The sequence below is a fragment of the Octopus bimaculoides genome, chromosome 26, assembly GCF_046866305.1.
Source record: "Octopus bimaculoides isolate indiv1 chromosome 26, ASM4686630v1, whole genome shotgun sequence".
NCBI lineage: Eukaryota > Metazoa > Mollusca > Cephalopoda > Octopoda > Octopodidae > Octopus > Octopus bimaculoides.
The window spans coordinates 16,243,461-16,258,460 of record NC_142953.1 but is presented as its reverse complement, the minus strand read 5'-3'; the positions used below and the strand labels follow the sequence as shown (position 1 = coordinate 16,258,460).

The 15,000-nt window shown below is 35.3% G+C and overlaps 1 protein-coding gene across 1 annotated transcript in view; it reads right to left on the bottom strand.

Moving 5' to 3' along the window:
• The window catches only part of LOC106877475 (neprilysin-1), a 117,961-nt gene that overhangs the window by 6,454 nt on the left and 96,507 nt on the right, over positions 1–15,000 (bottom strand). Inside the window, exons 9-18 of the mRNA XM_089342861.1 lie at positions 14,248–14,381; positions 12,184–12,277; positions 11,411–11,539; positions 10,506–10,604; positions 8,800–8,877; positions 6,074–6,177; positions 4,355–4,413; positions 3,290–3,341; positions 2,929–2,996; positions 1,673–1,803 (exon numbers count right to left, since the gene is read on the bottom strand). Coding sequence (XP_089198987.1) covers positions 1,673–1,803; positions 2,929–2,996; positions 3,290–3,341; positions 4,355–4,413; positions 6,074–6,177; positions 8,800–8,877; positions 10,506–10,604; positions 11,411–11,539; positions 12,184–12,277; positions 14,248–14,381 — 948 coding nt within the window. The remainder of the gene's footprint in view (positions 1–1,672; positions 1,804–2,928; positions 2,997–3,289; positions 3,342–4,354; positions 4,414–6,073; positions 6,178–8,799; positions 8,878–10,505; positions 10,605–11,410; positions 11,540–12,183; positions 12,278–14,247; positions 14,382–15,000) is intronic.

Sequence of the window (15,000 nt, the reverse complement as noted above, 5' to 3'; positions counted from 1 at the left end):
GAAGACACTTGTCCAAGGTGCCACGCAGTGGGACTGAACCCGGAACCATGTGGTTGGTAAGCAAGCTACTTACCACACAGGCACTCCATATGCATATATGGGTACAGGACTTCACCAACTATGTAAACAACATGAAGTATGAAAACAAACGAGTTAAATACGCAAACAACAAGGGAAAAAATGGAAAACAGGACAAGTAAACACAGACAATGACCCTTAATCAGTTGTTGGCTGTCTCTCTACCCCTTATTTTGAGCATTCAACACAAACACTCACGCTTTCATTTTAGTCCATTTTCCCATGCTTAGCCTTTCTGATACAAGCTCCTATTTCTTTTTTGAAGTAAAGGATAACATATTTTACTGATTTCATCGACTAAAAATGTAAACAAGCATGCACATGTGCACACATTCATACATGCATGTACACACGTATATGCATGCACATCCATAGGTGTATATAAATATGTATGCATATGTATGAGTGTGTGTGTGTATGTGTATATATATATATATATATATATATATATATATATGCAGAGAGAGAGATAGATACATTAATGTATATATAAATATATATAGAGAGATATGTCTATATATAAATGTATATGTATCTATCTATCTATTCATATATATGTGTGTGTGTGTGTATATATATATATATATATACACTTCGTGATGCCCTTCCTACCATAACTCTCCATCTGTGTCCAAGTGGGGCAATATTTCTTCATGGCCAAACACAAAAATATATATACATTGATAGATAGATATATATATACATATATATATATATATATATACATATATATATATATATATATATATATATATATATATATATATATATATATATATATACACACACACACATATACATATACACGTGTGTGTGTGTGTGTGCATGTGAAGGAAAGAGAGAGATGGGCTTCCAGTTTCTGTCTGCCAAATTCACTCACAAAGTATTGGTCGTCCTGGAGCTATAGCAGAAGACACTTACTCAAGGTGTGGTGTTGTGCACTGGGACTGAACCTGAAACCAAATGATTTCTAGGTGAACTTCTTAACCACACAGCCATGCCAGTACCTCTGGGTGTTTAAAAAGAAGTACTTGCTAGACAGGATAGCATAAAGAAAGTCATCATCATCACCATCATTTAACATCTGTTATCCATGCTGGTAAGCTGGAAATCTGCACCAGGCTCCAGTCATCTGTTTTGGTTTGGTTTCTACAGCTGGATGCCCTTCCTAATGTCAATCATTCTACAGAATGTACTGCATGTTATCTTACATAACACCAGCAAGGGTGCTTTTTACGTGTCACTGGCACTGAAGACGACCATGATTTCACTTAGCTTAATGTGTCTTCTCAAACACAGCAAATTGCCAGAAGTCTTGGTCACTTGTCATTGCCTCTGTGAGACTCAACAACTAAAGACCACCTTGTCTTATGTCTTCCTGAGTCTACCTCTCCCATAGGTTCCCTCCACAATTAGAGATTGGCACTTCCTTACATAGCTATGGATAATAAATCACTGAGCGAATATATATTTTGTTTGATTAAAGTGAAGTTTTCTGGAGATTTCTTGTTAGCAAAACATGTGGTGGGGCCTTTGTAAACTATCAATTTATGAAAGGGGGCATTGAGCTATGAAATGTAGAGGTTATACGTACATTCATGTTAGCCTCTGGGACCAAGTAATTACCATACTGTTCTATCATACATTGAGTCTGGTTCTTGAAGCGTTCAATCACAACATCATCCCACCATTGTTTCAGGTTACCATCTTTGTCATATTGTCTTCCTGAAGAGAAGAAGAGAAAACTGAAAACAAGAAAGTAACCCTTTTGATATCAATCCACCAGGAACCATTTCCTGATTCTTTTACGATACAAACTTTCTATTTTAAAGTGAGCTGAATTAAGACACTGTCATCACCATCATCACCATCACCACCATCATTATTCTCATCCTAATGATGCTAATAATAAAATTATTTAAATTCATTATTATTTTCAGAATTAAGTGAAACAAAGTTGTGCATTTCAACAGAAATACTATAACAAAATGATTAAAGTGATCTAAATTAAAATCTCCCATCAAAATTTTTATGTTAGTTTATGTTCCAAACACCAGTTTAATAATGACAGTTATTTTTCTAAATTCTTCATTTTGTATTAAATTAATTGAAACAAAGGCAGTGTATTTCAACAGAAATATGGTAAGAAAAAGGTTAAAGAGATCCAAATTAAAACCTTCCATCAAAATTTCATGTTAATTTATGTTCCAAATACCAGCTTAATGATAAAATTATTTTACTAAATTCTTCATAATTTTTTTGAAGTTAATTGAAACAAAGACCATGTATTTCAACAGAAATATGGTAACAAAAAGTGTCTGTCTGTGAATCTCCCACTAACTTCTACTAGAAGCCACTAGGGAAGCAGCAACATGGTTGCTTGACATGCTAAAAATAGCAGTCAAAACTCTCAAATCCCATTAGATCATTCTCCCCAAGAAAGAAAGATTACATCAGACAGTCTACCAATTTCTGCCATCCACCACCATTTTCTCTGACACTCTATCATTTCTATCATCCATCACTTTGTCTAACACTCTTCCAATTTTGCTATTTACCTTTGTATTAATCACTATTTTGGGGAAGAGAGTATTCTATTATGATTGACCATCTAGTTCTTGATTAACTGATGTGGGTACATTTAAATTTATTTGGTCCCACTGGTACTGATTTCTTTGACCCAGTAGTGGTGATGGGCAAAGTCAATGCTAGTAGATTTAAACTTAAAATTCTGATTGACAAAATCAAAAACACTGTGTAAGGTATTGAATCCATCATCCGTCACACCACACTCTCTATTTATGCACCGCTCTCTATTTAGAGATATCTTGAATAAGATTAGTTGATTACCTTTGTCATCAAAACCATGGGTTATTTCATGACCAATTACCATTCCAATTCCACCATAGTTCATAAATCTGAAAGTTAGAAAGATATCACCATAGATTTATAAAGATATTACAACAGGTTTACCAAGATATCACCATAAATTTTTTTTAAATGTCACCATAGATTTATAAAGATGTTATCAGATTTCTAAAGATATCATGAATTTTTTAAAATATCACATTAGCATACATACATACATAAACATATAACATTTGTTAACAATTTTTATGCTTATCTTCCAAGATGTACCTAATTCTTGTTTGAAGAAAAAAAATAATAATCTACTGTTGATTTAGTTCTCAAACCATCAGTATATACTTACTTTGGATAGCCTTTACTGTAAAATGGTGGTTGTAGAATGCCAGCAGGGAATACTGAGAGAAAAGAAAAACAAACCCAACACAAGAATTAGTCTATTAATGACAAATATATAGTGAAATAGTCTTGTAGATACATACATAACTCATCATCCTTGTATCCCTACAATCATCTTTTTCATTTCTTCTATTCTTTTACAGGATTCATTCATTGAACTGTGGCCATGCTGGGGCACCAGCTTTTATAAGTATGATGATATTTATTTTAATACCCTTACAAGTAATCAGCCATAGAGTGATTTGAACTCAGAATATGGAAGAATAAAACAGATGCTACCGAGTATTTCACAACTCCACCACTTATACCACTCTACCACCATTACTGTCAGGTATATGTATAGTCCACTCTATAATAATAATAATAATAATAATAATAATAATAATAATAATAATAATAATAATAATAATAATAATAATAATTGTTTTAAGTTTGGCACAAGGCCAGTTATTGTAGTGGGGGTGGTTAGTTGATAATATCTACCCCAGTATTTGACTTGTACTTTACCTTATTGACCCCACAAAAGGATGAAATGCAAAATTGACCTTGGTGGGATTTGAACTCAGAATGTAAAGAGCTGATAGAAATGCTGCTAGCAATCCTGTCAGCTTGCCCCTCTACCAACAGTAATGATAATATTTATTTCTAATTTTTCACACAAGGCCATTAATTTTGAGGGGTGGGGAAGTTGATTACATTGGCCCCAGTGCTCAGTTGGTACTTATTTTATCAACCCTAAAAGAATGAATGGCAAAGTCAACCTCCACAGAATTTGGACTCAAAATGTATAGCAGGAAGAAATGCTATTAAGCATTTTGCCTAGTGTGCTAATGATTTTGCCAGCTCAACACCATACTAATAATAACAATAATAATAATGATAATTTTTAACAATGATACAAGGCCACACAAGCTGTGTGTAGTTAATTGAATAGATCCCAGTACATGAGAAGTATTTATTACATCAATACCAGAAGGATGAATAACAAAGAGCTAAGGAGAATTTTACTTACATATTTCATTCTTTGTGGAACTATAAAAGGCATTGACAACAGCTGGTGGTGTTAACCATCTGGTAATAAGGAAATAAAATAGATTTATTTATAATTGTATATATTTAGATTGATAATTCGCATAGAGATAAATGCACAGTTTATAAAGGTTGATAAATGCATAAAGACATTGATAATTACATAAAAAATAGATTCATAATTGAATAATCATAATTGCATAAAAATAGTTTGATAATTGTCTACAGATATTGATAATCGTATAATGTTGTCTCAGATACACTCTATGTGAATAAAGACAGGATGTTCAAAGTTGGAACACCTTTGGTTATAGATCTGCTGGGTCAGAATTGACCCAAGATAAAACAACAATTAGGAAGAATACATTCGATAACATAGTCTCAAATACACAATGTCTGAATAAAAAACAAGATGCTCATGGCTGGAACATCTTTGACCAAATGTTTAATATCAATGGGATGACCTTAGGTAAACAACAGCAACAACAATCTGTATTTCTGCCTTCGTAAGATTCTGTTGTTGTTCAGTTAGTTTCTCTCCATAAAGACTGATGATGCTAATGAAACAAGAAGACTTGGTGTGATCAAAGAAGACAGAAAAAACAAACAGTAGAAGACCGTTGATTTTGCAGTCCCATATGAAACTATGAAATATCAGAACCTAGCCAAGAGAAATGAAGAGATGAAAATTGCTCCAGCAGTAAAAAAAATCTTAAATTTTTTTTGTCTTTGGTCAGTAAGTATTATTTCCTATTTTCTCTTATCTAGAAATCAAAGGAAATAACTACTATTCCCTTCAAACTTGCTTTTGTGACCTGAACATCAATGTTTTACAACTGACCTATTTTCCATTACATTTCAGACAGATTAAGCACTGAGTTGCTGAAGCAGAAATATCACTATAGTAAATATTCTGCTCAATACCACAGATTTGCTTGTCAGTTGCTTGACCTTAACCAGTTGAGCATATCCCTTAGTGGTTGACGATATGTGTAACTCTGATCATGAGTAGGAGCAGTGAGGGAGTATCATAGCCATATGCTGAGAGGGATTCTTTGGGGTTTGAATAAATGTAACATAAGCAAAGTTTGAAGGCAATATTAGTAATTTTCGATACTTTCTAGGGGTAAGCAAATATGAAATAACAGTCGCTACCCAAGAACAAAAATCATGTTATACAGTGTAATTGGTGCACTCAGCACAATGCCCAAATGTTAACTTAAGGATATTGTAATTGAAACACCCTGTATTCTAGAAGAATCCTACAAAAGATTTTTAAGATTTGAGGAGACTTGCAGTCATTAAACCTCAGGATAAAATCTCTGATGACCAAATTAATATTTAATAGGCACAAATTTGTTACATGTGTGTTTGTGTGTACCCTTGTCTTGATATCACATAATTGATGCAAACAAACATCACCATCATACTACAAGTGATGTTCATTTGCAGTGTGTCATGGAAAACATGTCTGGCCATGGGAAATATTAGCTTGCTTGGAAACAGGTGAGGGTTGGTGACAGGAGGGGTATCCAGCCAAAGAAAATCTACCTCAACAAATTCCGTCTGACCTATGAAAGCATAGTAAATTGAACATTAAAAGATGATGATGATGTAATAGCTTTTATAGTAGAAGTAATAATAATAATATTGGTATAGTTACTAAGCCATAGAGATATTAAGTTACCAGAGAATCACTCACTCTTCATTGTCCACTGGTTGTCCAAGTTGTTTTAAGTTAATCATAGCATTCCATTTGATAGTGGTCAGTACATTTTCAAAATAAAAATCTGATTGGTAGTCGACCTGTGGTGATAAAACAGAATTTTAAACATTTACAAGAAACAAAAGTACATCAAAAAGAAATAAAATAAGAACTTGCATGAGTGGTAGCTTTTATGCCTGGCTTGGTCACAGCCAGAATCTAAGAACAGTATCTACAATCTAAAGAAGTAACTACAATGTAATAGTGTCAAATTGTAAGCAAGATGTGAAAAGTTCTTTTCTAACAAAAAATATTGGATTGTCAGATAAATTCATTTCTTTTCAATGTTAACTGAATTACTACAAAAAGTATTTTAGTTGTAATGTTTTTTTGTTTTTTTTAATTCCATTCTCCCTCTATAACTTTTGATCATCATTTTTGAAATTTGAATAAATTTTACCTCTTTTCAGACAAATGATGATGGAGTGCCAAATAGAGAAAAATGAGTTCCTCTTTGCTTTCAGTCAATATTTCAAAGCTACGTAACACATTAATGATGTGTATGAAGACGGTGCTATTTCTGAAAGAACTGCACTTCAATAGTTTTCACACTTCAAGGAGGGGAAATTCAACCTCACAGATTCTTAGCATTCTAGACTACAGATTCAATTCGTTGAGGATCAATTGAACTAGGTCATCCATGAAGCTCTGCACTGTTCACTACTGTTGCTTTCACATTCACTTGGTTTGGATAAGATCCAAACACTCAACATGGTGACATAGCACACTTCAACTTGAAAAAGCTTGCCTTTCTGTTGATGATATGACCAAAAATATTATTCAATAGCTTGGTTGAGAAGTTCTACTGCATCCACCATATTCTCCTGATGTAGTGCTTTCATCTTTTGCAATCAATCTCCTACAGTCTGCCAAGTGTTTCATTGAACAAAAATGTGAAGCTGAAAACGTAGTTCAATGAATTCAAGTCAAGATCCAGCGATTTCTAATGTCAAGATATTGACAAGCTTGTGGAGTGCTGGCAAGTAGTGAACAATGAAGAAAAATAGGTGTGGCTGTGTGGTAAGAAGCTTGCTTCCTAACCACATGTTTCCAGGTTCAGTCCCACTGCATGGCACCTTGGACAAGTGTCTCATACTACAACCTAGGGCTGACCAAAGCCTTGTGAGTGGATTTGGTAGATGGAAACTGAAAGCCTGTTGTCTGTGTACATATGTATGTATGTGTGTGTGTGTGTGTGTGTGTGTGTGTGTGTGTGCATGCGCGCGCCTTTGTATCTGTGTTAGCCTCTCACCAATGCTTGACAACCAGTGTTGGTATATGTTTACGTCCCTGTATGTGGTTCAGCAAAAGAGATTGATAGAATAAGTACCAGGCTTGAAAAAAAAAGTACTGGGGTTGATTCATTCAACGAAAAATTCTTCATGGTAGTACCCCAGTAAGGCCGCAGTCTAATGACTGAAACAAGTAAAAGATAACAGATAAAAATAAGGATTAGGATAAATGGTAAAAAAAAAATGAACAAATTCATCTGACAACTCAATATTTTCTTCCAGGAATTTATATTACATCATGAGTTGGTGGATAAGGGCATTAATTTCTCTTACTGAGACCTCTACCAACATCTCACCTTGTAGATTACAAAGAGACCTCACTTGCACTAGTGGCATGTAAAAAGTACCTAGAACATTCTGTAAAGTGGTTGGTGAATTAGACAAAGACTATTTATGGTTATGAGAACTCTTTAGTCTTGCCGAGGGGAAAAACAACCTCTCTAGTGCTGGTGCCATGAAAAAATTGTACTCAGCACACTCTGTAAGTAGCTGGTATTAAGAAGGGCATTCAGCCATAGAAACCAATCCCAAACTGAGACAATGGAGCAAGATATGGTCTTTCATTCCTTTGATCCATTATTGTCAAACCATCCAACCCAGGCCAGCTTGGAAAGTGGATTGGCCAGCTCCATGTCAAACCGTCCAACCCATACCAGCACGGAAAATGGACGTTAAAAGATGAGGATTTATGTGTGTGGTGGGGTATGTACATATGTATGTATGTGTGCATGCATGTATTTATATTGTCGTCATCGTGATACTCCATCGGTTATGACAAGGGTTCCAGTTGATCCGAGCAACGGAACAGCCTGCTCATGAAATTAACGTGCAAGTGGCTGAGCACTCCACTGACACGTGCACCCTTAACATAGTTCTCGGAGAGATTCAGTGTGACACAGAGTGTGACAAGGCTGGCCTTTTGAATTACAGGCACAACAGAAACAGGAAGAAAGAGTGAGAGAAAGTTGTAGTGAAAGAGTATAGCAAGGTTCACCATCACCCCCTGCCAGAGCCTCGTGGAGTTTCAGGTTTTTTTGCTCACTAAACACCCACAACACCCAGTGTGGGAATCAAAATCACGATCCTATGACCACTAGTCCGCTGCCCTAACCACTGGGCCATTGCACCTCCACCTTTATATTGTAAATATATGCTGCAAAGATAAAGTGTGTGTGTGTGTGTGTGTGTGTGTGTGTGTGTATAAATGCATGCTGTAAAGATGAAGTGCTTATTGATAGAGACTGAAAATATACACTGTAAAGACGAATAGCTTTCCCTTGATTACTTCTTCCTCTCATTAACCACTGGTTTGAAATTTAGGCTAATTAACCATAAATTAAATGAAACAAATGAAAACATGCCATTACTTACGTGATAGTACATGTTCGTTAAAACTGTATCATTAAGTATGTAAGGTGGATATCCAATTCTTTCAACAATGGCATTTGCCTGAAATTAATGAGCATAATAACGAACTGTAGCATCAGCACAAAGTACAAAATGATGGGTGGTAGAGAGCTGTTGGCTTTAATCACTCTCAGCACTTTATTCAAGCTAATGAAGGAGCCTTTATGTTGTTTTTCATCATGCAAGAAATAGTAGCTAAATACCCTCAGATCACACCCTGATATCTTAAATAATGAAAGGACACATCAAATAATGTGGTCCTCAATGCTCTTAAAATGGCAGGACAGTCATGGCTGGAATACCTTTGATTCATTGGTCTCATCTATTAGTATTGCCCTGGGGCTAAACAGTAACTACAGATACCATATTAGATGGCATATAAGACATACTTTTTCTCTCAAAAAATAATCACTCTGAATCCTTTATGTGAATTCAGGTCTCCCATTGGCTAATTTTGTCTCTGATGCTCACTTCTAGAAGCTAACTTCTCTTCTATCTAACCTGACTCCATAACAATAATTTTTACTTAAACATAAGTTCCAGTGCAGGAACCATTTAAAAAGTACCCAGCCCACACCATAAAGTGGTTGGCATCCAGCTGTAAAAATCATGTCAAAACTGACCTTGCCTATGCTGGTGCCACGTAAAAAGCACTCAGCCCACTCTGTGGAGTGACTGGTGTTAAAGACGGCATCCAGCAGTAAAAACCATGCCAAAACAGACACAGAAGCATGGTACAGGCCCCTGCTTGGTCAGCTCCTGTTAAACCATCCAACCCATGCCGGCATAGGTTAAACGATGATAGTGATGATGATAAGCTAAGGCACTGTTCTAAGGTTTTGTAATGAACTGTTAGATTGCTTTAAATATTCCATGTTTTAATGCTCTGAAAACATTTCTCCTCAATATTCCCTGCTGAAACTGGGGTACAGCAAATGTACCCATGTGTCTTTTATGCAATCAGATGCAGTTCTTTAGTCTATTGGCCCCAGAAAAATAAAGGCAAAAATAATCTTGACAAAATTTGAAATCAGTACATAGAGAGCTGTAACTAAATAGCACAAGGCATTTTGTCTGATGTTCTATCAATTCTGGCAAGCCATTGCCTCATTATATAATCTAAATAAAAATACTTCAGTAATTTCAACATCATTCTGGAGCAGAAGTGTTCCACTAATGATAAATCAATGTTACTTGTAACAACTGGACAGACCACCCCCATACCCCATCATCCCACCGGTTATATCCAAACACACAAAATAGTCACAGGCTGGACAAAACCAACTGACTAGGGAACTCCTGTGTGGTTGCTCAGCCAACAAGAAATAACAATCAAATCACACTTTCTATTTTAAAGGAGGACACACAGGACAGTGTAGAAAATATGCAGAAAATAAAAGGATGGTCATGGCTGGAACAGCTTTGAATATAAGTTTACTCCATCAGTCAACATAAGAGCCAGTACACTGCTGTAACAACCAATTTTTTTCTTCTCTCACATCACATCATACTATTCTAGAGAAATAGGAAGTGATGGATATATTGCTTTGAGTGCACTTAGCCTGGAGAAAAAAAAATGGGACTGTCTCAACTGGGACATCTTTGATCATTGGACTGCTGGTACCAGTGATATCCATGGGGCTAAACAGCAAGAGGTAAGTTTTACTGACCTTCTCTTGTGCCACTTCTATCGTACTGCTGTCCATCCATTCTACCTCATGTAGAAGTTCATTAAAAGCTTCTCGGATGTTCTGGATCATTTCTTTGGCCTACCAAAATATTTAGAAATTCAAATCAGAATTTAAAAAAGAGTGCTTTTGACTGTTTGGTTAAAACATACAGATAGATTCTGGTTCTGATAACAAACAAGAAAGTTAATTATTTATCCATTATATGCAACAGAAGCAGTATTAGATTAAAATAGCCATATGTGCATCATACTTAACAGAAATACACTATGAAAAGACAAATTTATTGTGATATTCATTCAGTGATAATATCTCTTATGGATGTGCTGTGTTAAATAACTCAAATATATCAGTAAGAGAGAAAAATTGTCCAACAGCAATGGTGAGAATGCTAGGTGTGTATTTCCACATCTTTGGGTTTTGTCAGTAGCATACACTCAATGTCAGTAGCATGCTAAGACAAAATTCATTATCACTGATATAGGAAAACAGTGATTGAAGAATCACTGATGTTGTAATTAGCCAGCCAGCTGAATAAAAATCATTATGTGCAACAGACACAGTATCATGAAAATAGCCATCTGTGTATCATACTTAATGCATTATATATGTGTGTTTGTGTTTTGTGTGTAACATTGTATGGACATCATGTCATAGTTGAAAATGAACATTATCATCATACATGTGAGGTAGTTCATTTCCAGTCTAAAGTAAAAAATATCTGTAGTTGTGAGAAAATATTACCTTGATCAGAAACAGGTAAAGGTTGGTGACAGAAAGGGCATCTAGCCATAGAAAATATGCCTCAACAAATTACATCTAACCCAGGAAAACATGGAAAAATGGATGGTAAAATGATAATGATTGACTAAAATTGCTTTACTCACGCTTTTCTTAGCTTCTTCGTCAAAGTAATTTGCGATAAAGAGCCGTCCAATAGCATTTCCCAGGTTGTCTGCCACAAATGTTGCACATTCCCGCCATCTTGGTGTCTCACTTTGCTGACCAAAGATTCTCTGTTTTAGATAAACCACAAAAGAAAATAGGAATAGGATAATCCATTAAAATAATCCTTTGAAAAATTGACAGAAATGGGAGTTATTTAGCCCCAGCCCATGCACAGTACTTCTAGTTATTTCTAAAGTAATGAGACATTTATGGTTTTTAAACAGTGCAATACAAGAATATCAAGATTTGCATATAACTCATACATAGACAAGACAAGACAAGACACTCATGCATACAACACACATGTACATATAACATACAACACACATGTACATATAACATATATATATATACATACACACGACACACATACAACACACCCATGCACACATGTACAACACATAGAGACAAACATACATGTGCATGCACATACACATACACACATGCATGTGTGCACACACAAACACATACACAGCCTTAGGTTGCCCTTCCTTTTGTGATAAACTTATTAAAAATCAAATTCACACCCAAACCAGGAAACTTTTTAATAGATATTTGTAATTAAGTTTACCCTACCGTAATCTCACCAAAGAGAGTAGTTATGCAAAAGTCACAAGTACAGTGCATCCCTTTATTACTAAATCATTCTTTAAAAAATATGAAAAAGAGTCCTTAATAAATGTACATAAGTTAAAATGCAGTCCAAGTTTACCTCATGGTAATCCTTCTTCATGTCCCTGTACTTTTTGGGTAAATTATTAACCCGATTCATAATAATTCTCCATACCAGATAGTTAGCCAGAGTCCTGCAGAAACAGAAATACAAATTGATAAAGAAATGAATATGTCTTTCAGGAAACAGGTTCTGGTTCTATTTATCAATTATACAAATCAAAGTCAATGCTGAGTGGAAATGTGTTTATGGAAGTGGAAATATATTTATGGTAGTAGAAATATATTTAAAGCAGTGGAAATATATTTAAGGTAGAGGAAAGTAATTTATAGTGGTGGAAATAAGTGTCTGGTTGTGGAAATACGTTTATGGTTGTGAAAATATATTTATGACTGTAGAAATGTACTTAAGGTAGTGGGGAAAAAGATTATGATGGGAGAAATATATGTAGGATTGTGGAAATATGTTGATGATTTATGGAAATTATATTCAAGGTAGTGGATATGTATATATCATCATCATCATTCAATGTCCACTTTCCATACTGGCATGGATTAGATGATTTGATAGGTCTGACAAGCCATAAGGTTGCAATGAGCTCTAATGTCAGCTTTGGCATGGTTTCTATGGCTGGATGCCCTTTGTAATGCCAACCACTTTTTTATGGAGATATAGTTATGGTAGTGGAAATATATTCACATTAGTGGAAATATATTTACATAAGTGGAAATACATTTATGGTGTGAAAATATTGTTTGATCATTTTACATATGTTTTACAATAGGCTAGATAAATATATTATTGAGGTATTCCTCCAGACTCAACAAGCGAAAAAAAGAAAGTCATTAAAGTTGAAACCCAATATTAAACTCTAATGTCACCACAATCACTAATATGGAAAAGATTTTAAAAAAAGACAGTAAATTATTTGCTTAAGTTTTACAATACTGGTGCAGGTCAAGAAGCTCACTTTGCAGCCTCATGATTTCAGGTTCAGTCCCACGACACAGCACCTTGGGTAAATGTCTTCTATTATAACCCCAGGCCACCCAATACTTTGTAACTGAATTTTCTAGATAGAAATTGTGTAGAAGCTCGTCATATATAAGTACTATGATGGAGGTTTTATCATTTATTTCATTTGTTTTTACTTCTGATTTTCCATGCTAGCATGCGTAAGATGAATATATTATTGCAATAATATTCTTTTAGCCGGATGCTTTTCCTGTCCCTAAGCCTTATCTGTTTTCAAGTAAAGGATCTTTTATTCCACGTTTTCAGAGACACAAAGTTAGCAGATGATTTGCTGACAAGAGAACTGACAACATCATCACTTACATCTTATGATGTCTGAGAAGCACAAATGTAAATGGACACACAAATGTGCACATATATACACACATACATACTTATACAGCAGACTTCTTTCAGTTTCCATCTACAAAATACACTCACAAGGGTTTGGTCAGCTTGGGCCTATAACAGAAGACGCTTACCCAAAGTGCTGTGCAGTGAGGCTGAATCTGAGACCCACAAGGTCAGAAAATTAACTTCTTAACAACACAACTACACCTACAGCTATTATAATTGTTTCAAATCTTGGCACAAGGCCAGCAATTTAAGGAGAGGAAGATGTGTTGATTACATTAATCCTCAGTGCTCAGCTGGTACTTACTTTATCAACTCTGAGAGGATGAAAGGCAAAGCCAACCTGGGCAGAATTTGAACTCCGAATGTAAAAAGCTGGAAAAAGAATTTCGTTCAGCATGTTAATAATTCTGCCTGCTTGCTGTCCAACCTACCCTTATTATAATAATGAGATCTCGGCTGAGAATTATATTCAAATACAAACATTTTGATGTCATCGGTTTTTAGGGAACTAGTCATATGGTAAACACTTTATCCAATCCTTCCACCTCAGGACTAATATTCCCACCGAAATTCCCTCCTTCTACCTATCAACTTTAGCCTGCACATCTACATTCTGCTGACCTGATAATCAACATTTCTCCTATAATCATAACACTACTGGTCATCAAATTTAGCTTATTAATGGCAACATTGTTTGTTGTTTTTTCCTTTGAAACAATTTCAGTGACTTACTTTTTGGGAGTTACTTTTAAGATCTGAACAAGATTTGTTAGAAAATCCAAGGCATAAACAACAACAGGCTGTTCAGTGGTGAGGGTGATGTTGGCTGCACTAAATGTCTCTGTTAAATATTTTAACCAATCAAACTGCAATGAAAAATGCAAGAAGACAAATAGCAAACTATTAAAAAACACAATAATAATTCCAACACATATCACCCTGCCTCCCACCATCACCACCACCATCATCATCATCATCATCATCATCATTTTTATGTCTACTCTCCTATGCTTGCATGGTCACATGGAATTCAATGGGGCAAATTTTCCCTGGATAGGTGCCCTTTCTGTTGCCAACCTTCCTCTGTTTTCCAAGTACCGTAATGCTTCTCTTTAGTTGGGATATGTTTACACAGAAGATTCAAAATGAACAACATTGCTTGTTAGACAGTGAATGCTTGTTTCCCAATTATCACACTATGTTAAAACAATGACATACACAAACATGAATTATTGTGCTATTGTTTGCAATGTCCTGTACCCAGATATGCACCTATACATACAGGTGGATGTCGGTATGCACATACCTGTACATATATATGCATACACTCATTTATTATTTGTTGGCGTTAGGAAGGGCATCCAGCTGTAGAAACTCTGCCAAATTAGACTGGAGCCTGGTGTTACCATCCGGTTTCACCAGTCCTCAGTCAAATCGTCCAACCCATGCTAGCATGGAAAGCGGACGTTAAACGATGATGATGAT